General features: G+C 46.4%; 1 protein-coding gene across 1 annotated transcript in view; it reads left to right on the top strand.

Annotated features, from left to right (window-relative positions):
- PCSK5 (proprotein convertase subtilisin/kexin type 5) overlaps positions 1-24,572 on the top strand; it is a 491,368-nt gene that overhangs the window by 92,353 nt on the left and 374,443 nt on the right. Inside the window, exon 3 of the mRNA XM_015409257.1 lies at positions 16,207-16,320. Coding sequence (XP_015264743.1) covers positions 16,207-16,320 — 114 coding nt within the window. The remainder of the gene's footprint in view (positions 1-16,206; positions 16,321-24,572) is intronic.

Raw genomic sequence — 24,572 nt, 5'->3', positions numbered from 1 at the left:
GGGGAGGGAAGCAAGCAGATATTAATTTTTTAAAGTCTACAGGGAGTGTGCGTAGAGGGGATGATTTGTCAGGCGGGATCCCCAAAACCAAAGAGCGCGAAGGGCTCGCAGAAGAAGTAAGGCTGTGAGCGATGCCCAGGCAAGGCACGGAGTCAGCCTCCAAAGGGGCGGCTCCAGCAGCAGCGCGTGGAGTGGGGCTTTTTTTCTTTTAGTGAATGTAGCCGCTCCCACCCCTTCTCAGCCCAGAGCCGAGTGGGAAGCAGGAGAGGTCTCGACGGCAAGCCTCCCCCCCGACACACACACACGCACACACTGCTATCCCCCAGCCTGCCTGAGGAAGAGCTCTCTGGAACTCAAGTCTGCACGTCGTGGGAAAGACCTGGTTCACTCGTGCAGAGAGCGCGACTCTCTCATCCCTCACAGGAGCTAAGAAGCGAGGGCAGCCCCCAGCCCAGGTCGCCTCCCCGCACTGCCTGGCCTGCTACTCACTTGTGCATTGCCGGGCCAGACCCCGTTCTGCCCAGCCCAGCAGAAGCCAACGCTGAGCCAGGGCCAAACCCCGCCACCCGCTGGTCCGCTCACTTGTTCACCTGGGCTTTACCTTGAGCCCACCTTCTGGAGCCAAGGGGGAGAAGAAGTGATCAGTGAGGGGGCTGGGGGAGCTATGGGCCTGCCTGCAGGCCAGGCACGGTCCTGCAGAGCTCCGCCCCCGCCTCTTGCTCTCGTCGGCAGCCGGAGAGAAATGAGCCCTCCTCAGATGGCGCCGTGAAGAAGGGGGCGGGGCCGCCCCGCCCCCCGGAGGGTCTCTTCCGGAGCGCCGTACCTGAGCGCTCCCCCTCCATGAGACCCCTGCTTTGAGCCCTTTTAGTCCCCTAACCATCTGGTATATTTTTGTCCTGCCCTTCCTCCAAGAAACTCTGTGTGTTCTACATTGTTCTCCTTCCTATTTTATACTCACAGCAATCTTGTGATGTAGTTGCCCTCACAGACAGCTGGATCAAAGTGGGTCAGGGCTGCTGATATTACTCTATCTTACAGAAGGGTTTGACACAGTCGATCATGACCTGTTGACTCACCAACTCACTGACACTGGAATTCGTGGGGCAGCCTTGCAGTGGCTTACCTCATTGCTCCATGGTCGGGGACAGAGGGTTTGCGCTGGGGGGGGGGACAGTGTTCGCAAGGTACCCACTTGAATGTGGCATGCCCCAAGGGGCGCTTGTCTCTCTGATGTTGTTTAACATCTACATGCGCCCCCTTGTCCAGCTAGTGTGGAGTCTCGGGCTGGGATGCCATCAGTATGATGATAACACCCAGCTATTTCTGTTGATGGATAACTGGCCAGATACCATCCCCGGAATTTAGCTGAGGGCTTGGAGGCCATGGTGAGAAGGTTAAAACAGAGTCGACTGACACTGAATCCAGGAAAGATAGAGGTTCTGTGGTTGGGTAGGGGAGAGCCTCGTTTGGCTTGCCAGCTCCCAACTCTTGAGGGTGTACCTCTGTCACCAGCACAGACCGTTAGAAGTTTGAGCATGACCTTTGACTCTTCTCTATCTATGGAGGCTCAGGTTGCGAAGGTTGCCAGCCAGGCATTTTTCCAACTTTGCCAGGTTAGGCAGCTGGCTCCCTACCTGTCTCGCCCCGACCTAGCCACGGTAATCCATGCAATGGTCACCTCCAGGTTAGACTACTGTAACTCACTCTATGTGGGCGTGCCCTTGTGCCTGACCTGGAAGCTCCAACTGGTCCAAAATGCAGCTGCATGGGTCCTTACTGGGACTCTGCGGACGCACATATTCAACCAGTGCTGCATGAGCTGCATTGGCTTCAGGTGGAGCACTGGATCAGATTCAGGGTTTTGGTTTTGACCTTTAAGGCCCTTAGCGGTCAGGGACCTACATATCTTTGGGACCGCCTCTCCCTGTATGCCCCTAGAAGAGCGTTACGCTCAGGAAATAAGAACTTCCTGGTGGTCCCTGGCTCGAGAGAAATCCGGTTGTCCTCAATCTGGGCCAGGGCCTTTTCAGCCTTGGCCCCTGCCTGGTGAAATGCTCTGCTAGAAGATATTCATGCCCTATGGGAGTTGTTGCCATTCTGCAGGACATGCAAGGCAGAGATGTTCTGCCGGGCCTTTGGTTGAGGACAGCAACAGGGGTAGCCTTTGGCTCTCTCACACAAGTCCCCATCTCTTGTAACCCATCCCCCCAGGGAGGCTGGGGTGCAGGAGTTTTTTCCGCCATCTTATGTATGCTGTATTTTTGCCACTTTGATAATGTTTTTTATGTATAGGTATTTATTTGCTTGTTTCAATTTATTTTAATCTGAGATCGTATATTATCCTGTTGTAAGCCGCCTTGAGCTCTACTTGTAGGGAAGGCCGGCCTAGTAAATCCAATTTAATAAATAAATAAACAAATAAATAGACAGACAGACTGACAAAGGGTGACTAGCCCAAGATCCTCCAGCAAGATTCATGGCAGACTGGGGATTCAAACCTGGGTTTTCCAGACACTAGTCTGTGCAAAAGATATTGGAAGTATTTCTCATATTCATTATTGTTCTAAGATATTGGAAGTAGATGATGGGAAATGAACTATCACAATACTTCTCACACTGGGAGTGGGGAGCCTTGGGTGTCTGTAATAGGGTACTCTAGGAGGCTTCCAGATTTCTTTGAAAGGACAGAGAGTGATCCTTCTTGCATCCATCCAGCTAACATAAAAACAGAGTGCTCTCAATTTTCTAAGAATGGGGGAACTCTGGGGAAGGGAGTAGAATCAACTTCATCTTCTTCTGAAGGTGAAGAGTACATACAGTTGCCATCACTTGCAGTCACCTCAGAGGACTAGCAAGAAAATGTTCTGATGGTTGTCATGATCCCATATCCCAGCATTAGGAATTCTAATTGGCTGAATGGCACCAAGGAATTAATGCATCATAGCAATTTCTGACAAAAAAAATTAACTAGTTTTCATTCTATTTTCCAATGCAAAAAGATTTCAGCATATAGGTAAGAGAGACACTTTGTATCCATAAACAATACTAGTCAATGTTGGTTTTCAATTGATACTGGAATTTCAGATTTTGTAAAACACTAGTCTTGCTATGTTTCTTTCTGCAATTTGAAACATTTACCAGCTCTGTCTCACATCCTGTTTCATTGGCCTCTACCTAGAAATTATTAACTAATAAGCAAGTTTTTTTTCATCTCCAGCACAAAGTCCTTTCTAATAATCAAGCGTTAATATTGATTAGAACTTGGGTCAGGACTTTTTGAACTGTGATAGAATAGGTGCTCTCTGAGATCTGATCTTGTAGGATATATTCAGAGAATGCAAATATTTTTCTTAAACTTGCTTTTAAAAGTGCAGCTAATAAGCATATTGTATTGTGGCATAAACAGCTTGCAGCATACTCTTTGAAAAGGGGCGATCTAGAATATATCAGTGAGGTAAAACGGGAGGTCTGGGAAAGGGCTGCAAAATATTTGAATCAACATGTGGGTGCTTGGGTTGCTAAGGTTTAAGAACTGCTCGGCTGCTTTTACAGAGGATTTCTCCTGTTTCAGCCTGACTCATGCAGGGGTTTTTTCCCCCTGTTTCCACATGATGGCGTCCTGCATTCATGCCCCAACTCTGGACAGCCCATTTTTTCTCTAAAAGAACTGTTCAAAACACACACACAAACACAGGAAAAAAGGTTTTTCCTGCCATGTTGCTGTTGAGGCGATCTTTTTAAGTGTCCAGAAAGAAAAGGGATGCTTTATGTTTCAATGAACATGAATGCCTCTTTCATTCCCCTTCCTCCACATTGTTTTTGGTCATTGAGTGCTGATGCTGAACCACAAAAATACAAAACCACATGTGTCTTTCAATGATCCTCATACATATTTCACTATTTTGGGGCAGGATAGATCACACAGAAGTATGCAAGCAATAAACAAAGCTTGCATTACTGAGATAGGAGGATTGGGAGCTTGCCAACCTCTCATTGGGGCCTGGTGATCTCCCAGAATTATAGCAGGTCTCCAGAGAACAGAGATCCATTCCCATGAAGAAAATGGCTGCTTTGAAGGCTGGATTCTATGGCACTATAGTCTTGCTGAGGTCCCTCTCCTCCCCAAAATCTGTCCTTCCTAGGCCCCAAATCTCCAGGAATTTCCCAACTCAGAGCTGGTGACCTTAATTGGGTGGGGCAGAAACATGCAGCTTATGGCCATTAGCATAACCAAGGCCCCAGTCACACGGGCTGGATAATGCGGGGGGGAGGCATGGCTAATTGCTCCGGTGCAATTAGAGCTGCCAGAACGTGATCCAACGTGTTGGCAGCAAACCATGGGTCCTGTCCTCCCCGCCTGCGCATTAACGAGGGGCTGGCGCGATCACACCACAGGAGTCCAGAGGCAGCCCGTGGCAAACCGTTTGCCACTACATACGAGGTACTGTTTTTTTATTGCGCTTTTTCGGCGGTATGCCACGGGTTGGCCACGGGTGCACTCCACTTGCCAGATGTTGCGGTGTGATCGCGCCCCGATAATCTGCCCACCACCCGTGGCTCTCCCGCGGCAAATTCGCCATGTGACCGGGACCAATGAAAATGTCCACACTTAACCATGGTGCTTGAGCCAGCTATCTAGCCTGGAATGCAAAGATATTCTTTGACACAGAGGGAGGGGAAATTTAGTTACGTTTATTAAATTGCCTTGCCCCACCTAGCAAGGAATTAATTCATAAATTAATCAAGAAAGAAGGGGATTTTTCTCACTGCCGTTTTCAAAGCAGTAATGTTGCCCAAATGTTTGTGGGTTTTTCCCACCATGCAGTGGTGTTCCTAGCTCATTTGACTGCTGGGCAGTGTTCCCTGTAAGCTGCGCTAGGGTGTGCTAGCGCATGAATTTCTGGACCCCAGCACAGTAATCAACTTACTTGGTGAGGAAGCTGGCTGCTCACTGTCTGCAGGGCCAGCCCTCTAAAGGGAGGCAGTTGTCCAGGCCCCGCCTTACTTCCTGCTTCAACTAGAATGCCTGGAAGACTCTTCCTGCTGTGCTGCCCAAGAAGATCTGCTCTCGTGCCCCACAGGCCACTGGATCAGGTAAGTCTCCCCCTCGCCTCTCTCTGCCCAAGAGGAAGCTTGGGCTTGGGACTCGGAGGCCCCCCAGCAGCCATGCCATGCTTTTCTCTCCCTAGCCCCAATGGGCTTTAAAGCTAAGCACAGCAAAAGGCTCTTCGTGAGCAGCTTTGTTTTGGGGTGGGGGAGGGAAGGAGCCAGTTTCCAGGTGGAGGCTTGCACCAGCTTGCCTGGTTGTTGGTGAGTCCCTGCAAGAGAAAAACCCCTTGTGCTTGTTTTGCAGTTGGGGTGGGGAGAGTAGGAGCCTTCTCAGCTGGTTGCCAGTGAGTCCCTGCGAGAGATAAACCCCTTGTGTTTGTTTTGGTTTTGGATCCAGCCTTCTTTCATCTTAAGAGTCCTTTCAATAGCAGAAAGAGTAAGCATCCTTAGACTGGAGGAAGGCTTCAAACTTCAGTTACTGGAGTGGTAGCAGAGGGGTAGGAGCCACAAGGTGACTTGAGTATTCTATGCTGAGATTTGCAGTTTTCAAATGTGATGTCACAAGAAAACATCTTCCCTTTTCATAGAATCACAGAGTTGTATGGGGCCATACAGGCCATCTAATCCAGCCCCCTGCTCAATGCAGGATCAGCCTAGAGCATCCCTGACAAGTGTAATCTATCTGCTTGGTTCATAACATTTTTTTGTAGGTTGTTTGAACAGATGCACTTAAATTGTACAAAATAGTCTCTCTCCACTTCATTATATTTTCCATTGTGGCTTTCAGAGTTAAGTTGGCTTGGGGAACTGGTGGGGCATCAGGTCCCTCAATGTTGGTTGGAGAGGGTGGGGGGATCGAGATGGATGTTGTAAGTGGGAAGCTGGGAGGATGGAGATTCTGGTGGGGGTCTTTTAGTAGAAGTTTTAAGGACAGATGGGTCAATGAGACCCATCGAGTCCAACAGTCTGGGTAAAATCCAGGTGCCCACTATTGCCCCCCTGGCTTAAATTAGAACATTTTCTGTAATGAGACTTGATACTCTTTTCAATTAGAATGTTTAAATAATTATTAAAATTATTCTCACAAAGTTATGGTAACTGTTATGTTTACATTTCATGTTTGTATATTTTGTATGTTCATAAACTGATATTAAAAAAATAAAATGTAGGCTGGCTCACAACTTTTATGGTTTGGCTCACAAAGAAATATTTTTGCACACAGACCTTCAGAGCTTAGAGGGAACATTGCTGCTGGTGCAGATAATTTCTTAACACCTCCCTCCTCTTTCTTGCCACCAAGACACAACTGACTTATGGCGACCTCATAGGACTTTTAAGGCAAGAGACGTTCGGAGGTGGTTGGCCATTGCACGCCTCCACGTCGGCCCTGCTTAGCTTCTGAGCTCTTACAAGGTCAGGCCAGGCTGGGGCTATCCACTTCAGGGCGTGTTCTCTATATGACAAAATTATTTTCAGTAATAATTATGAAATAAAACTAATAATAATAATGGTCAGAAAATAGATTCAGGTGGATAACCATGTTGGTCTGAAGCAGCAGAACAAAGTTTGGTCTTGAAGGTGCCACTGGACCCAAACTTCGTTTCAGTGGCCAGAAAAGAAACACAGACAATGGAAAAAATTATTTTATTTAACTTCATATATATAATCATGCCAGTAAAAAAATCATGCTTTTCCATCATGAGAGCCAGTGTGGTTTAGTGGTTAAAGTGTTGGACTAGGATCTGGGAAATCCAGGTTTGAATCCCCATGTGCCATGGAAGCTTGCTGGGTGACCTTGGGCCGATCACATTACTCAGCCATGCCTTGACCTGGATAGCTCCAGGATAGCCTGACCTCATCTGATCTCAGAAACTAAGCCAGGCCGAAGTGGAGGCAGGCAGTGGCAAACCACCTCTGAACATCTCTTGCCGAGCCTTTTAGAGACCGAGTGCCCAAACTGCAACCCAAAACCTACTTATTTATCACAAAGTACCAACACGGCAATTTAACCTGAATACCGAGGTTTTAGTTTAGAAAAAAACCCCTCATACATTAACATCTTTTGTCTTAAAAGAAAAACAGAATAACAGAGCTTTCAATGATACAAACAACTTTTTATTGAAAGATAAAAGTTTGCATTTGGCATGCTTTTGAACAATTAATGTGATTTTTGCTGTTGTATGCATGCTGATAATTTGTCTAACCTTGGCCCATTCTTTGTAAGTTTGAGAGATACACATGCAGCACTCAGGTAATCTGTTAGTCTGTTTCTGGTGTCAGGTTTGATATAATTCAAAGCTGAAAACAGCTGCTCATAAGCATAAGACTAAACAAACTAAGTAAAGCAATCCTTCTATCTTCTCAAGTGTTTCACACAGGTCATAGAATTTATTTTTCCAGATAGAGCTTTCTTGAAATTCCAATAGCCCCATTTCCACATTTCCTAAATCTAACCAGTGTAAGCAGGAAATATCAAGTCTAGAGCCTTAATGGAGGCCATTATTCAGCAGCAGCTTGTCCCACCAGGAAGAGGCCAGGAGGCGGGCTGGGGAAGGAGGTCCCGCCGAGGGGCTGTACTAAGGAAGGACACGATTGCCCATTCGAAACAACGGGAAACACTTGAAGGCCCATTGGAAATAATGTATTTCAATGGAACCCATACAAGTCAATTGGCATTCTGAAATACATTACAGTACAAGTAGAGTTGCAATAAAAACGCGGAATGTATTTTCCATTAGGGTCTCTGGGCCCAAATAGATTACTCTTGGAAGGGAACGAGAGACCATGGAGTGGAATGAGATGGAGCTGATCTGGTGATAGCTATACACATTCCAGAAATATTTAAATGTAAAGTATTTCACTCTACAGTTTGCAAATCTAGTTGCACAGAACTTTCTCTACACCCAGGGTCTCTCCTTCCACTCTGGGGCCTGTCATTCCACGCCCATAAGCCTCTTGCTACTTCCAGGGACTGTCAATCCACCTTAGAGCCTGTCATTCCATTCCCAGAATACTCCCAGGAGCTATCATTCCACTTAGTGGTATCATATTCCAGTTCCAGAACATTCCTGCCATATCTAGGGACTGTCATTTGACTCTGGGACTTGTCATTGTGGTCCCAGAATATCCCCGCTACCTGCAGGGATTATCATTCCACTTAGTGATCTCCCATTCCAGTTCCAGAACACTCCTACCACTCCCAAGGGCAGTCATTCCAGTCCAAGACCACTCTTGAAACTTCCAGGGGCTGTCATTCCACTCTGGGGCCTGTCATTCTAGTCACAGAACACTGCTGCTACACCCTGGGGCTGTCATTCCACTCTGTGGTCTCCCATACCATTCTCTGAACACTCCTGCTACCCCCAGGGGCTGTCATTCCCTTCCGTGGTCTCACATTTAAATATTTCTGGAATGTGTAGCTATCACCAGATTAGCTCCATCTCATTCCACTCTGGGGCCTCTCATCCCAGTTCCAGAACACTCCCGCTACACCCTCGGGCTGTCATTCCACTCCGTGGTCTCTCATTCAAGTCTCAGAACAGTCTTGTTCCACCTGGGGCTGTCGTTCCACTCCGTGGTCTCTCATTCCAGTCCCTGAACACTCCTGCTCCACCCTAGGGCTATCATTCCACTCTGGGGCCTCTCATTCCAGTCCCTGAACACTCCTGCTCCACCATGGAGTTGTCATTCTACTTCAAGGGCCTCTCGTTCCAGTTCCAGAACACTCCTGCTACCCCCAGGGGCTGTCATTCCACTCCATGGTCTCTCATTCCAGTTCCTGAACCCTCCTGCTCCACCCTGGGGCTGTCATTCCACACCTGGGCCTGTGATTCCAGTTCCAGGAGACTCCTGCTACACCCTGGGGATGTCATTCCTCTCCATGGTCTCTCATTCAAGTCCCAGAACAGTCCTACTCCACCTGGGGCTGTCATTCCACTCTGGGGCCTGTGATTCCAGTCCCTGAACACTCCTGCTCCACCCTGGAACTGTCATTCCATTCTGGGGCCTGTCATTCCAGTCCCAGAACACTCCTGCTCCACCGTGTGGCTGTCATTCCACTCCGTGGTCTCTCTTTCCATTCCCAGAGTATTCAATTTGGGCCCAGAGACCCTAATGGAAAATCCATTCCGCATTTTTATTGCAACTCTACTTGTACTGTAATGTATTTCAATGGAGCCCAGTCCTGTACTTCCAATTGAAGCAATCCTGTCCTTCCTTTTAATACATCCCCAGCCTAGGGCAGACGGCAGCCCCCAGCAGGATGCCAGCAGCCCACCCACCCCGCCCAGGCACATCCCCCCCCCCGGCAAACAGAAAAGCCAGGAGAAAGAATCAGAACAGGCACCCACCTGGTCGTGCCAGCAGCCAGGAACAAGCAGCAGACCGAAGGCAATGGTAAGCCTCCCCTGACCCCCCTCAAAGCCCGAAGACCTCCTGCAACCCCCACAAGGCTGCCACCACCCGTGTCTTCACCCACCCACCCTGAGGAGCCGCTCTCACCCCCTGACCTAGAGTCCTGCACACTGGAGGGAGGGAGGGGAGTGGCAGCAGGAAGGCGGTAGAGGCCAGGCTGTCCACCCCCCTCCCAGGGATGAAGACGATGACGCTGACGCTGGCAGAGGATCGGATGGAGGAGGAGCTGAGGGACACTTGCTTGCAGGCTTGGAGGAGGTGAGGCACCAGCCAGGCAGGGCTCGGGGTGCAGAGAGGTGCACTCACTCGGGCAGGCTCTTCATGGTCAGCCACCTCAGAGGAGAAGGGGAGTTGCGGGGTGCAGCCAGCTTATCTTCCCCTGCTGGCTCAACGTCTGCCTTGTGTGGCCCCCGTCCTCCATTCAAACTGCCCAATTGGCCACCCGAGTCCAGCAGAACCACTGTAATGTAAAGTGCCCAGTAAACCCAGCAAAACCTTCTGTTCATAATATTAACAAAGGTTTGCTATTAGACTACTCTTAAATACATTCTATCATCAAACAGAAGAGGGCTAAGAAGTGAAAATAAAGGGGGGACCTGGAAAAATTAGGTGAAGGGAGACAGGAATGAAAGAGAAAAGTGTGGAAAAGAGGGAGAATATTTAAGAGAGGGAAAGGTTGTTTTATCTTGCTGCAACACTTTAACTATTGCTTTTTAAGATCTGGCTGAACTGGGTGCAAGGAAAGGAAGAGAGAAAGGCTAGACTGTTTGGGAAAATGACCTGCAGTCTGGCAATTACTGTTGAAGCTACCAGTGTGCTGGCTTGGTTGTACGATCTGTTAAGCAAGTTTGCTTCAGTCTTGGAGAAAGAGAAGTCTAGCCAATCTTAGAGTGATTTTTATTGTTCAGACTTCCCTGCTCCCCTAGTGGCTGCAGCCAGAACTGCATCTTAAAAATAAAAGGAAAGATGTTCAGCTGGATGCAGCATGATGCTGGCTTCAAGGGCCCTCCTTCAATGGTCTTCCTCAAGCTGCACCTGGGGTGGAGTGCACCCCCTGCCCCACCCTTGGAATGCTACTGCTGTTATGTCATAACCAATTTAGGCTGACCCCCATAGGGTTTTCAAGGCAAGGGAAGTTGAGAGGCAATTTGCCATTGCCTGCCTCTGCATAGCATCCCTGGAATTCCTTGGTGGTTTCCCATCCAAATACTAACTCAGGCTGACCTTATGTGGATTCTGAGATCTTATGAGATCAGGCTAGCCTGGGATATCCCAGTAGGAAAGAATTAATTCATTAAAGGGAGGCAAACATGGAGAGTGTGGCAGTAAGAGTATTGGATAATTCTTTTGTTGTGCTGTTCAAACATGGAAGTTTAAAAAAAAAATCAGCTTTGAGATAGTCCCAAGCAGCAGCATGCCTGCATCCCAAAATGAAAAGAAAAGGTGCATGCAGAATCCTGTTGGTGGCCTGGCATGAGGGGGGAGGCAGTCCAATGTGCATCTGGTGTGAAAGGGAAAACAAGGCAAACAGAGTGGTGGGAAAACAGATTACCCTGCTGTGTCTGGAATCTCCCTTGCAAGTGTGAATTGACAAACAAATGGGCCAGCATTATGATGACTATGATCCCACTCCCTCATATGGAAACAGCCCTGGACTATCAGCCCTGGACCAATAGGTGGATTCATCTCTGCTTGCGGGATGCATATCATGTTTTACTATGAACACTTCAAAAGAATCCTGATAAACTGTTCTGGAAAATAAATTAAAAGTCTGCTATATATTTCTGAAAAGACTGTTCTGTGATTCTGTTGCTGAATCTGTTGTATTCATACCCTTTCTTTTTGTGGGGAAAAATGGTTCATTGTATGCTTTTATTTAATAATCTCAAATGGAAGCAGAAATTGCTTGGCTTTATGAAAAGATTACATATTACCATTCTGATTTTCACTATTTAAAGAAAAAAGGGGGTCTTAGAACAACTTTTAGTCAGCTGCAGTCATGGCATATTTATAGAACTTTACACTGAGTATTAAACAGAGAATATTCAGAGAAAGGTTTGGATTCCAGTCTGATTTGGCTTTGATTTCTTTAAACGTTCAAGAAATAGAAAAATAGAACCTCTGAAATGAAAGAGAATGGGAAACTGTGCAGTGTTACCTTTGCAGCTGAATGTCACTTTATGAAAGTGTTAAAATGCAAAGCCTTGTGTTTATAGCATTTTCTTTTTGCCAGAATACAGGGATCTATATAATCAGTTACTCCAGAGATTTTCCTTTAGGGGATATGAGCTAGGAAGTGTGGATGATTTGGGGAAGAAAATATTTTCGTACAAATTCATCCTTTTCATACTGAATCATACTATTCCAGAGCATGTCAGCTATTGGACAGTATATGCAACCATAAAATAGTCATAGGAAGTAGTTGGCATTACTGTAAAATAACTACTCCATTTTGTTGTATAGTGTATACTTCCAAAATAGACCCTAGATCCAAATCAACTGGTACTTATTTACTACGAAACAATTTGCTGTATTTATCCTAGGGAATCAATACAATCTAACAGCCACATTTTATAAACGGAACCCAATTATGTTCTGAATCTACCAGGTAGCTCTGCCTGTAAATGTTAGCATATCATTAGTACAGTTATGAAAATTCAGTACAGAAGCAGTTACCTTCCTTCCCTTCTAGCATGTAATGAAGTAATTTCAGGTGCCACTAGCAGTAAGTAGTACTCCCCCTTTCATCCTTCCTCCTTCCTTCGCATTTATGAGCTAATTTCATCTGCCACTAGGAGTACGGGCTGCTCCCACTCCCTCCCTTCCTCAGTTTATGTAAAATAGTTTTATTCAAAGGAGCTTTTGGTTAACAATTTATGCTGATTGAAGTGGTTGGCCCAAATTGAACTGTATTTTTAAAGAGTTATTAACCTACTGTTTGGGGATATATAGGCCAAGTTCAGACTGGCAGTTTGAGGTGGGAGGGAGTCGTTGCAAAAAAGAGCCGGAACAAACTGTTCTGAGTTTTCCCGGTCACACTGTGCAGACTGATGCGGGAGCATACGGGGAGAAGGTGCGAGGGAGCGTTCACACTGTTGGGCCGGAGGTGCGGCTGTAAGCAGCGTTTTCCTCGCGGCAGATGCCTAGGCGCAGCAGCAAATAGGGCAGGATCTGGCCGCTGTGGCGATAGGCACATCCAGCCACATCACTACCCCCTCTTCAAGGCAATCACCTTCCTGGTGCCAGGGTGAGGCTAGGAGGTCAGTCAGCATAAACAGCTGGCACACATTATTAACGCAGGCTGTTCCCGGCTTTTAGCGGTCAGCGTTCACACTTCCGGGAAGCAGAATGAAGCGGGATAAACGGGCTCTCCAGGGTTTGCTACCACTTTCACCAGGTATATTTTAAACCCGGGATGCAAGCACTACAAGACAGGTTGAGTATGGGTGGGGAACGTCGGACAGATGTCCCTGTGTGAACGGCCCCTTTAATCCGCTTGTGAAATGTTCCTCACATGAGCCTATATCGGGGCAAACTGCCAGTCTGAACTCGGCCATAGTCTGGTCTTGTCAGATCTTGGATGCTAAGTAGGGTCTGGAAACTTGCTTGAGCTGGAACAAGATGAATATCGGTTCTTTGTTATATCTGAAGACTTTCAGTGAGTAAGCCTGCATTTTGAGCTTGTGTCCTCAGAAAGCAGGACAACTTGCTAAATCCAGGAAATACAAGATGTGGAATATTTACAGGAAATACTGATAAACTTGCAGAATGAAAGTCCAATACATTCCTGTAAATATTGCTCTCCATCTTATAGATCTCCAATAAATGTCAGTACCCACAAATCCACAGTCAAGGATATTTATTATAACCAGTATGTGGGGACTAGCTGTGATTTGCTAGCAGAAAAAGGAGTTGTAAGATTATTACAATATAAGAACAAGAAAAACCCTGGTGAATCAAACCAGAGGTCCATCTAGTCCTGTTTCACAGAGTAGCCAAGCACTTGCCCTTGGCAACCAGCAAACAGAAGAAAGAGGTCAAAGCCTTCCACTGATAGTATTCAGAGGTTTACTATCTCTTCCATGCCATTTTCCTGATCTGACACAGCTCGGGGTGGGGTGAGTTGTTATTTGCCCAGTTGATGGGTTGCTTGTGTACTGATGTGCTATATGCACAGCCACCCAACACAGCAGGTAGCACCCCCCAAGAACAGTTTTGGGTTGTGTAGTGTATCAGGCCCTGACAGGGCCGGGCATGTCTGGACCATAAGATGCACCTGACCTTAAGACGCACCTAGTTTTTAAAGGAGGAAAACAGGGAAAAACATATTCTGAACCTTCGGTCCATAAGACGCACTCACTTTTCCTCCCACTTTTTTGGGAAGAAAAAGTGAGTCTTATGGTCCAAAAAATACGGTACCTAAAGCTTCAGACCTAAAGACAATGGGCAAATAGGATCCTAGCCAGGCCCAATGAAAGGGCTAGGTCCTGGCCAAGAGGCCAATAGGTCTCTTGGTTACTGTAAATAGCCTATCGGGAGTGGGGGGGTGTTTGGTGGTGGGTTTCTCAGAGGGAATATAAGCCGGCCTGCGAGCCAGTTAGTTGTCTTTGTTCCTGACTGAATAAAGGTATGCTTAGCTGAAATCACTCTCCGTATGCATACTTTTCAGGTTGGGAAGGTGGTGCAAGGGAAAGATTGAAGCCCCTTCTGCTTCCTACCACAGTCCCAGTCCTAATAGGGGCCCTGAGCACTTGAAAATAAGTTCCCATGCTCCTGACATCTAACTTTTGGCATCAGCATCAGGTCAGGGGAATCCCAAGCCTTGTTTTGTTCTTTGACATCAAGTTGCAGCTGACTGATGGCGACCCTGTAGTGTTTCTAAGGCAAGAGACATTCAGAGGTTGTTTGCCATTTCCTGCCTCTGTGTAGTGACCCCGGACCCTGGATGGCCTCCCATCCTAATACTAATCAGGGCTGATCCTGCTTAGCTTCTGAGATCTGATGAGATCAGGCTAGCTTGGGCTTATATGTTACAAATTGTAACCTGTAGTTCAGGTCTTAGTGTTCATGTGTATGCATTAACATGCAAGAACTGTGGCTAGAGAGTAGAAGTCTGACAATCCTAACAATTGACACTAAAAATAAACATCCCCTAAAAGTAAAACAAAAGTCATAAAGTAAGAACAATGATTTACCATGATTAGGCAGGAGAGGGGGGCAGGAATGGGCTCCAAACCCAGAAGTGAAACCACAACGGTGTGACACTTTAGGATTTCCCCCAACTCAATGGCTTTAGCTCATTTTACCCCACTGAGCAGTGGCAAGGACAGCAGGCAAATGGTGGGAGGTTCCTTCCACAGTGGATAACCTAGTAAGTATAATCATAATAGGCATCATAAAACAGAGTGTCTCTGGTAATGGGGACAATTAGAATGTATGTAATCCTGGATTGTACCCATGAATCTTGGTTTAAATTAAACCCTTGAATAGTCCAGTTAATTGATTTCTATTGTCCAGACACTATCTCAAGTAAAACTAGAATAATTAAAGAAAACTTTGGAATTTAAGCCAAAATTGATTGTAAGAATATTCAAGTTAAAGATAACATTATCATTATAAGTTTTACTTTGATACTAAGTCTTTGATCCAGAGGTGCATATTGCAAGATACAGATACGCAGCAGCATTTTTTTTAACAGTAGCTCCTTGTGCCACTTTGGAAACTGCCAAGAATCATGGAATATGTCCAAGTATCCGTTGTTAATATCTGAAGCCATATTTTTTTTAAAAAAATGTAAACAATTAACAGAAAACTAAGCAGCAGGGTAATGCAGGTTAAATTATAACCAGATCATACTCAATTCCTTATCTTTAAATGGATATTTAAATGAATTATAGTTTTATTAATGACTTCTTTTAACATTTTAGATCTTTTAGATTTGATTACTTTGACTGTCAATGATTATTGTAAAGTTCGTATTATGAGGCTAATGTTGTATATTCATCTTTCATAATTTAGCTTAAGACCTTTGGTTATAGAAGCTAATAAATATAAATAAGTAATTCCTTATCTTTATTTATTTATTTATTTGCTTTCAATTTGTATCCCGCCTTACTGGTATGAACTGGCTCAAGGCGATTCTGAATACACGGAACCAGAAATTGGGGGGGGGGAGAGATGACAGATAAGACCATGGTAGCTTTTTAAAATATTCTTTATATATATATATCCTTTGCAAAAATCTAGTTTCAATTATGTTTCCTGCTAAAATTTGAAATGAGGCAAAAATATTTTAATTCAAAAACCAAATAAAGATCCAACCAATCTTGGATCTTATGGACTACTGATTTTATTAAACATTGATTATAAATCACAAATTAAGGTAATAGTTAATGATATTCACCTTGACCAAAATAGTTTCATTACTGGGAAGAGATCCACAGTCAGTACAGGGAAAACACTTTGTAAAACAAAGGGCATTTTTTTTTCTGTCTGTCTCTCTGTCTCTCAAATAACCCCAAAGCATTTTCTGAAATGGTGGTGTTCATTTAAGGGCTCTTAGTACTATTATCTATGCGGATGTGCTACTTAAATTTTGTATTTTAAATAACTATAAAATTAAAAGGAACTTGGCACCTGAATATGCTTTTGTGCCTGTTAACAGCAATATCTTCAGATTTTATATTTATTTTAGAATACCCATGGTAGCTTTTTAAAATATTTACCATTTGTTTGAATCGACAGGTGGAATGGATAGAACAACAAGTTGTAAAAAGAAGGATAAAGAGAGATTACAAACCTGTTGGTACCCAATCTACATATTTTAATGATCCCAAATGGCCAAGTATGTGGTACATGGTAAGTTTGCATAAGACTCATAAGACTAATAGTTTTGTTGTTTGCTGAAATCTATTGCATCCTTATGACCAAAGTGTCCAAGAAGGGTATTGGTGGCTTTGTGTTTGGCGGTGGCTATCTTGCTTTGCTGACCAATGTCAGAAGGCAGTACAGGGGTACTTATATGCTCATTTCTATTTTAAGAAAGCAGTTGTTGAGTTCTCATTTAAGTATCTGTAAAGTCTTAAGTAAGAGTTAAAATATTAAAATGATTTTGGACACATTGGGTTGTATCCAGATGGGAATCTTCCACTTACTGATGAGCAAACAACTCCTATGGATTCCACTCTCTCACTACAGAGCCCTGATTTGTATTACAGCCAAAGGGCAAGCAGGGCGATGCATGAGGTTGTGAGATTTGACAGTGTTAGGAACCAGATGATGAAATGTAGATATGCCATTTCCATTCTACCCTGAGAGATGTGGGGGTGAGGCCAACGCTTCAACCACAACATTGTGTAATAATGTATCTGTAACAACTAAGATCTCAATAATGTATGATTTGCTGTTATAGTAGTAGGTAGACCTTGCCTTTTTGTCTGAAACTTGGCTGGACAAGTTTGCTGATGTTCTATCTTATCTAGCCACAGCTGGATGTTAATTCATTTATTCATTCATTCATTCACCTGTTTTGTTCAACATCTTTATAAATGATTTGGATGAAGGAATAGAGGGAGTGCTTATTAAATTTGTAGATGATACTAAATTGGGAGGAGTAGCAAATATGGTAGAGGACAAAGTCAGGATGATTTTTTTTTTAATTTTTATAATTTTTATAAACAAATTACAAAACACAGAAGTGTCAGGATGATCTTGACAGACTGGAAAACTGGCCTAAATTAATTTCAATGGGGATAAATGTAACTATTAAGTCGTGAGCTTAACAAATAGTCAGAGAGTGATTTCAGCAAGAACACAACTTTATTCTTCAACTCGAATATTTCTCCAACACGGATCAACATCTGATAGCCAGAACAGCTTTTACATTGCAGCTGTCCTGCTTTTAAACATTTCCCGGCTAATATAGCCACGCCTATCATACACATAACAACCAATACGACTGAGCGCATAAGACCCAATCACGATCGTTCTTGCTCGGGGACTAGCTTGAAGTGATTGGAGACACTTTTCCTGGACTAGCGATGTCATTGGCTGTATTTGGATCCTAGCCCAGGATGAAGCTTGCTTCCTTATGAGATGATTCACAACAGATCCAGCATTCATGACAGCTTTGAATACATTACAAATTCCTCCCCCCTAAGCAAAAACAATCATGTACAATCATAATCACTTAGGTAGGTCGGTGCTCGGCGCATTCGCTGAGACCTACGAGGTGGAGTAGGTTCAGGGCACAGCGCTGCTAGGGGCACTCTGTTTGACTCTGGGACCACAGAGTCAGGAACACTTCCGTCCATTTCTATGGGTCCGCGAGTAGGGGTCTGCCCTGCCTCTTGGACAGTACTGTGGCCCTCGGGCTCAGCAGTACTCACCTCCGGAGGAGGTCGGGGAAGGTCCTCGGTTTCTATGGACTCAGCTGGCTGCGAGTTGGGACTGCCTCAGCTGGTCTATGTGGCGTCGCCACTTGCGACCATCACCAAGTTGCACCACATACATTCTTGACCCAACTATTTCGGTAATAGTGGTTGGTAGCCACGAGTGACCTCCCGCATAATTTCGTGCAAATACCTTGTCCCCTTTTTCGTATGTTTGGACCTTGGGTAGTGCACTCTGCTGTTGGGGCCTAAGATTGTTAAGGTCCGGATGCAGCCTGTCAAACAGCGCCGTGAGACGGTGCCCCATAAGCAGTTCGGCCGGGCTGCGGCCTGTGGAAGAGCACAGGGTAACATGCTGGCGTAGCAAGAACAATGCCAGCTTCAACCCCCAGTCCCCTTGCGTCAGCTTAGCAAGAGCCTCTTTGGTCGTCCGGACCATTCTTTCCACCTGGTCGTTAGAGGCCGTGTGGAATGGAGCTGCTGTCAGTTGCCTGATGCCGTTGTCAGACAGGAACTGACAGAACTCTTGAGAGACAAATTGTGTGCCGTTGTCGCTCACCAACACGTCCGGCAGTCCGTGGGTGGCAAACAATCGACGCAGTACGTTGATAACAGCAACCGAAGTGGTGGAGTGCATGTGTGCAACTTCCAACCACTTCGTATACGCATAGACAATAATAAAGAACATTTGTCCCTGCACTGGCCCGGCAAAATCCAGGTGAAGCCTGGACCAAGGCTTCCCTGCAGACTCCCATTTTTGCGGAGTGGCGGTTGGCGATTCTGGTCTGGACTGCTGGCAAGGCATGCTCAATGTCGGCATCTAACCCAAGCCACCAAACATACTCCCAGGCTAGCGCCTTCATGTGGACCATGCCTGGATGGCCCTCATGTAGTGATTTCAGCACTCTTTCTCTTAGTTTGTGGGGCACCACCACCCGGTTTCCCCACAACAAGCACCCTTTAGAAACTGACAATTCATTTTGGCGCACTTTAAAGGGTTTAAATTCCAGCTCCGCAGTCCCCACCGGCCACCTCCTCCAAACCCAGTTCAAATCTCGGGCTAGTACATTGTCTTTAGCTGACACAGCAGCAATGTCTGTGGAGGAGATCGGAGCCTGGGGCAGTTCGTCAACTGCTAACACTGTGCTAGCTGGAGCAGGGTCCAAGTTCTGGCCGGGTAGAGGGCAGCGACTGAGTGCGTCTGCATGTCCGATGGCCTTGCCCGGCCTGTGTTCGAGGTCATACTCGTATGCGGATAGAAAGAGAGCCCACCGCAACATTCGTGGTGACATAATGTTGGGAAGTTGCCGGTCTGGGGCAAAGATTCCCAACAGAGGCTTGTGATCTGTCACAAGAAGAAACTTCCTCCCAAACAAAAAGTTATGGAACTTCTTGACTGCAGAAACAAGTGCCAACCCTTCTTTATCAATTTGAGCATAGTTTTGTTCTGCAGCAGAAAGCGACCTCGAATAAAACGCGACGGGGGCTTCCCAGCCATCTGGCATTAAATGGCTAAGGACCGCCTCCACCCCAAATGGAGACGCATCTGCGGCCAACACCAACAATTTATGTTCATCATAGTTTGTGAGTACAGCGTTTAAAGACAGTAAGGCTTTGACTCCCTCGAAAGCCCGCTCATGCTCTGAACCCCAACTCCATTTTGTGTCCTTGTGAAGGAGCCCATGTAATGGAGCCGCTATCGACACTTTGTGTGGCAGAAAAGCGTGGTAGAAATTGAGTAGTCCGAGAAAGGACTGCGCCTTCTTATTACGAGGCTGTGGGGCGTTTTTAATTGCCGCAACCTTGTTGTCTGTGGGGTGGACACCAGTTTCATCTACCCTGAATCCCAAGAACTCCACACTAGGAACACCAATGATGCATTTAGATTGTTTCACCTTAAGGCCAGCTTCCTTGAAGCATTTCAACACTTCTCTGACCCGCTCCATGAGTTCTTGGTCGGACCCTCCGGCAATTAACACGTCATCAAAGTATGGTACCGTTCTCGGCACCCCCCTTAGTAACCCTTCCATTAATCCCTGGGGCCACATTCACTCCGAATTGGAGTCTGTTCACTCTGAAAGCCCCTCTGTGGGTAACTATAGTTTGGGCTTCAGCTGCCTCTCTGGTTACCGGCTGTTGCTGATACACTTGCACTAAATCAAATTTTGCAAACACTTTACCCCCCCCCCCCGGGACGCCAGAATGTGGCTGATAACGGGGACGGGGTACGAATGCTGCTGCAAAGCATGATTAATGGTGCACTTATAATCAGCACAGATACGTACCGATCCATCTGACTTCACTGGCGTGACGATGGGGGTCTCCCACTTGTTGAATGGAACTGGTTCCAACACCCCCTGTGCGATCAGCTTGTCCAGCTCAGCTTCGATCCTTGGCTTAAGCGGAATAGGCACCTTCCTATACTTTAAACGGATCGGGGTCACAGAGAGATCAAGTTCAAACGACACTGGGTGCCCCGTATACTTTCCCAGACCGCCCCCAAATACATCAGGAAATTCAGCATACAGTAATGCCCACTTATTTTCCAAAATGTTATTCACACCGGTAATTGCAATGCATAGAGGTTCAAACCAATCTAAACCGAGTAGGTTTACTTGGTTCCCTTCAGCCACCAGTAATGAGAGCATCGCACATTTCCCTTTAAACTCAACGTTAAAGGTATCCCTCCCCACTAGAGGAATACACTTCCCCTGGAAATCAGACACCTGGGTGTCTGCGGGTTTCAGCCGCCGTTGACTTCATGTCGGAAATAGCCGCTGCCACGTTTGGGATGACAAGACTGTCGCTGATGATCCCGAGTCGACCTCCATGCTGCATGGAACGCCGTCAAGGTGGATAGTCATGTGGATCTTTCCTGGTCCTCCGGTGCGAAGGACTGTAGATTTGGATGACAGGCTCATTGTCATCTGGCAGCTGGCTTCTCTGTGTGCTGCTCAGGGTCGTTGATTCCTGGGCGGTGATGCTGACACGGAGTTCCTTGGCGCCCTGCAAGCACGAGCGATGTGGCCCTGCCTCCCACACGTTCGGCAGTCGACGTTTTCTGGATGACGGTTCCATGCTAGATCCTTTCCAGTCCGGTTTTTGCCCGGGCCATGGGACGGAGACAGCACTGGTCACCCTCACGGATGACCTCCAGAGACATCTGGATCGGGGTGGGACAGCGGTGTTGCTGTTGTTGGACCTGTTGGCAGCGTTTGACATGGTTGATCATAAGCTGCTCACCCACCGCCTCGCTGACATGGGAATTCAGGGGCTTGCTTTGCAATGGCTTTTCTCCTTTCTCCAAGGTTGGGGACAAAGGGTAGCCATCGGGGAGCAGCAGTCCCAAAGGCACTCAGTAGTGTGTAGTGTGCCCCAAGAGGCTGTGCTCTCCCCGATGTTATTCAACATCTGTATGCGCCCCCTTGCCCAGATTGTCCGGAGGCATGGGCTGGGTTGTCACCAATATGTGGATGACACCCAGCTCTATCTGATGTTGGGCGGTCAGTCTGACTGTACTCCAGAAGATCTGGACCGGGCGTTACAAGATGTAGCTGGATGGCTTAGACTGAGCTGAATGAAATTGAATCTGATGAAGACGGAGGTCCTGTGCCTGAATCGGAGCAGTACGGGGATAGGGATTTCACTCCCGGCCTTTGGTGGGGCACCTTTGGTGCCAGCGCCTAGGGTCAGGAGCTTGGGAGTGCTCCTGGATGCTTCCTTAACTATGAAGGCCCAGGTAGCAGCCGCTGCCAGGGCAGCCTTTTACCATCTTCGGCTGATTAGGCAGCTGGTTCCCTATCCTCAAATGCAGTGATATGGCTGCAGTGATCCATGCTATGGTCACTTCAAGGTTGGACTACTGCAATGCTCTCTACATGGGGCTGCCCTTGGTGCAACTCTGGAAGCTGCAGCTGGTGCAGAATGCGGCAGCCAGGCTGTTGATGGGCCTTCCCAGGTGAGAGCACATCCAGCCTGTGCTTAAGACTCTGCACTGGCTGCCAATAGCATTCCAGATTTGTTTCAAGGTGCTGGGTTTTACCTTTAAAGCCCTTTATGGTCAGGCACCAGCCTACCTGAGGGACCGCCTTTCCCCACATGTTCCCCAGAGAGCACTGCGATCAGGATCCCAAAATCTCCTGGACCTCCCTGGCCCAAAGGAAGTCAGGTTGATGGCAACTAGGACCAGGGCTTTCTTGTTTGTAGCTCTGTCCTATTGGAACGAGCTTCCTGCAAGAGATCAGGGCCCTGCGGGATGTTTCACAGTTCCGCAGGGCCATGAAAACAGAGCTTTTTAGGCAGGCGTTCTGCTAGGAGCGGCGTCTTACCAGCAACAGCCTCTGTGAACTCCGACTCAGCATGACCTAGCGTGGTGGCACCACTGAATGTGTCCTTAAACTGTACTTTATTTCTATCGCCATTGAAATTATGTTTTTAAATTGATTTGTCTGTGTTTTAAATGATTTATTGTATTTTATCATTTGTAAACTGTATATTGTTTTTCAGTTTTGTGGAATCCGCCCTGAGCCCACCTTGGCAGGGAGGGTGGGGTAAAAGTTGAAGTAATAAATAAATATGTTGGGCCCACATATATAAAGGTCCATCTGTTTGCATAAATGTGTGCAGAAACTGTTTCTCTGATCAGCTTCTTTTGTGTTCTGTGCTAGATGTATAATAGCCCGAAAAAAGAAAAACTTAGGAAAAAATGTTTTTCTATTTTTTTCCAAGGCTCAGAATTTGAGGAGGCACTGGGGGGGGGGGAAATCCTATAAATATTTTCTATTTTAGAAGGAATAAAATGCTCCTTAAGGCAAGGCTTCTCACATTAAAAATGTAAAGCATGGCTGCCTATCTATGTCCAGGCTCAATTTAAAATTTTGAAGCCTTACATGTTCAGTTGAGGTTGTGGTGGGAGTGTGAAATGTGAAACTCCTTAAAGCTATCAGCAGTGTTGCCCCTCTTCAACCACTTCCCCCTTGGCATGAAACCTGGTCACCTGGAGCTGAGTGAGCTGAAGAGGGCCGGGAGATGCCTAGAATAAAGTTGGCAGAGAACTCATACTGAATCTGATAAATTATGCTGTACAGTCCATTGAAAGACCTATGAAGTGTCAGTGATAGCACCAGAGAAATGTTACTTCTCTGCTGCCATTTCACCAGCTAATTCACAACCATCCCCATTACTCAAGGTAGCTCGGCAGTTGCTGCCTCCAAAATCTGAGCCTTTGTTGTCTCAGGAACTAGCTGTGAAACTTTTGCAAAGTTTATTGCAAATAAAATATTGAAAATACGCTCTGATCTGGATGCTGTTTTTTTAAAAAAATTCTTTCAAAAGAACTAGGGGAAGAAAACCTAATAACTAAATAAGATTTTGAAAAAAGGGGGGGAAAGGAAAAATACATAAAAATCAGTAACTGCATTGGTGTCCTGTTTTTGGCTGCCAGCTTTGTTAATGTTCAGGTTTAAAACTGATAGTATTTATTGTTGTGAACTGCCTTGGATTCACTGTGTAAAGAAAGGAGGTGTACATTTCTATCTATCTATCTATCTATCTATCTATCTATCTATCTATCTATCTATCTATCTATCTATCTATCTATCTAGGTCCCAGCCTCACCCCTGCACTCACAAACCTTGAAGGGAGCCAGATGGTTGTCAAAAGAAAAAGCAGTAAACAGTATCTCCCAGGCTCACAGCTGGATTACAGGAGGGATTTTCCCCAGGGGGAGGAGAGGCCAGTTACAGGGAAATGGTGAATGGGAGTTCAGGTGGCCAAGAGAGATTGGAAACAGGTGTGTCATTCTCACCCCAAACTGAAGGTAAGACTGGGGGGGGGTGAGTTCGAGGAGAGAGTGAGAGCAACCCTTTGGGAATAAAGGGTTAGTTCTCAGATAGATCCTTATGGGAGAGGATTGGATGGCTCGGTGGGGCCAAAGAGAAAGACTTAAGAAGGGAACTCAAGGCTGGCCAGGGAGGAAGAACATGGGAGAGGCCAAGAGGTCTAGAGAGAGCAACGGGGAACCCACGAGCAGGAGAGAGGAACTCAGGTGCCCTTCTCCTGCATTGTCTGAGGCCACTGCCAAGCTCCCCGGCATAAAAGTTGTGCCCTGGAGGACTCTGCTGCACCAAGCTGGCACCATGCAGATCCAGGACTCGACAAATTGGTGCCCCATACGGGGACTCTGCCCTACCCTCATCTGCATCTACCTTCTCCTGCAGGTTGGAAGCCCAGCCATCCTCTGATTGCCCCAGCTAAGCTATAGGTCCCCTCCCCAGGAACCATGACTAAGACACCTACAGGTAGTGGGGGCTTTGACTTTGCCCAGTTTGAGCAGTGCCTAGCAGATCAACAAGACAAGTTAATGTGAGAGTGGATGATGCAACAACAGGAAGCCCAGGTAGCTATGATACAGGACTTCAGCTGGGCCTGGGAAGCATCCAGACCCTTGGGAGGAGTGGGGTATCAGCCCCCAGGTGTTTGGGCTCCCATACTACAATTGGCCTAATTGACTCTTGAAGATGATTTTGAGGCATACTTGGAAATTGTTCAATGAACAGCAGAAATGGTTCAGTGGCCAAAAGACCAGTGTTCATACATTCTGGGGCCATACTTGACCAGAGGGGCCGAGGCCATCCTACATGCTCAGGCAGCTGACTACAATGTCCTTAAGAATATTATTCTGGACTGCTATGAAATCACAGAAGAGACTTATTATCAGTG

This window comes from Gekko japonicus, unplaced genomic scaffold (assembly GCF_001447785.1).
Source record: "Gekko japonicus isolate JY-2015 unplaced genomic scaffold, Gekko_japonicus_V1.1 scaffold325, whole genome shotgun sequence".
Lineage (NCBI taxonomy): Eukaryota > Metazoa > Chordata > Lepidosauria > Squamata > Gekkonidae > Gekko > Gekko japonicus.
This window is presented reverse-complemented; position numbering and strand designations above follow the sequence as displayed.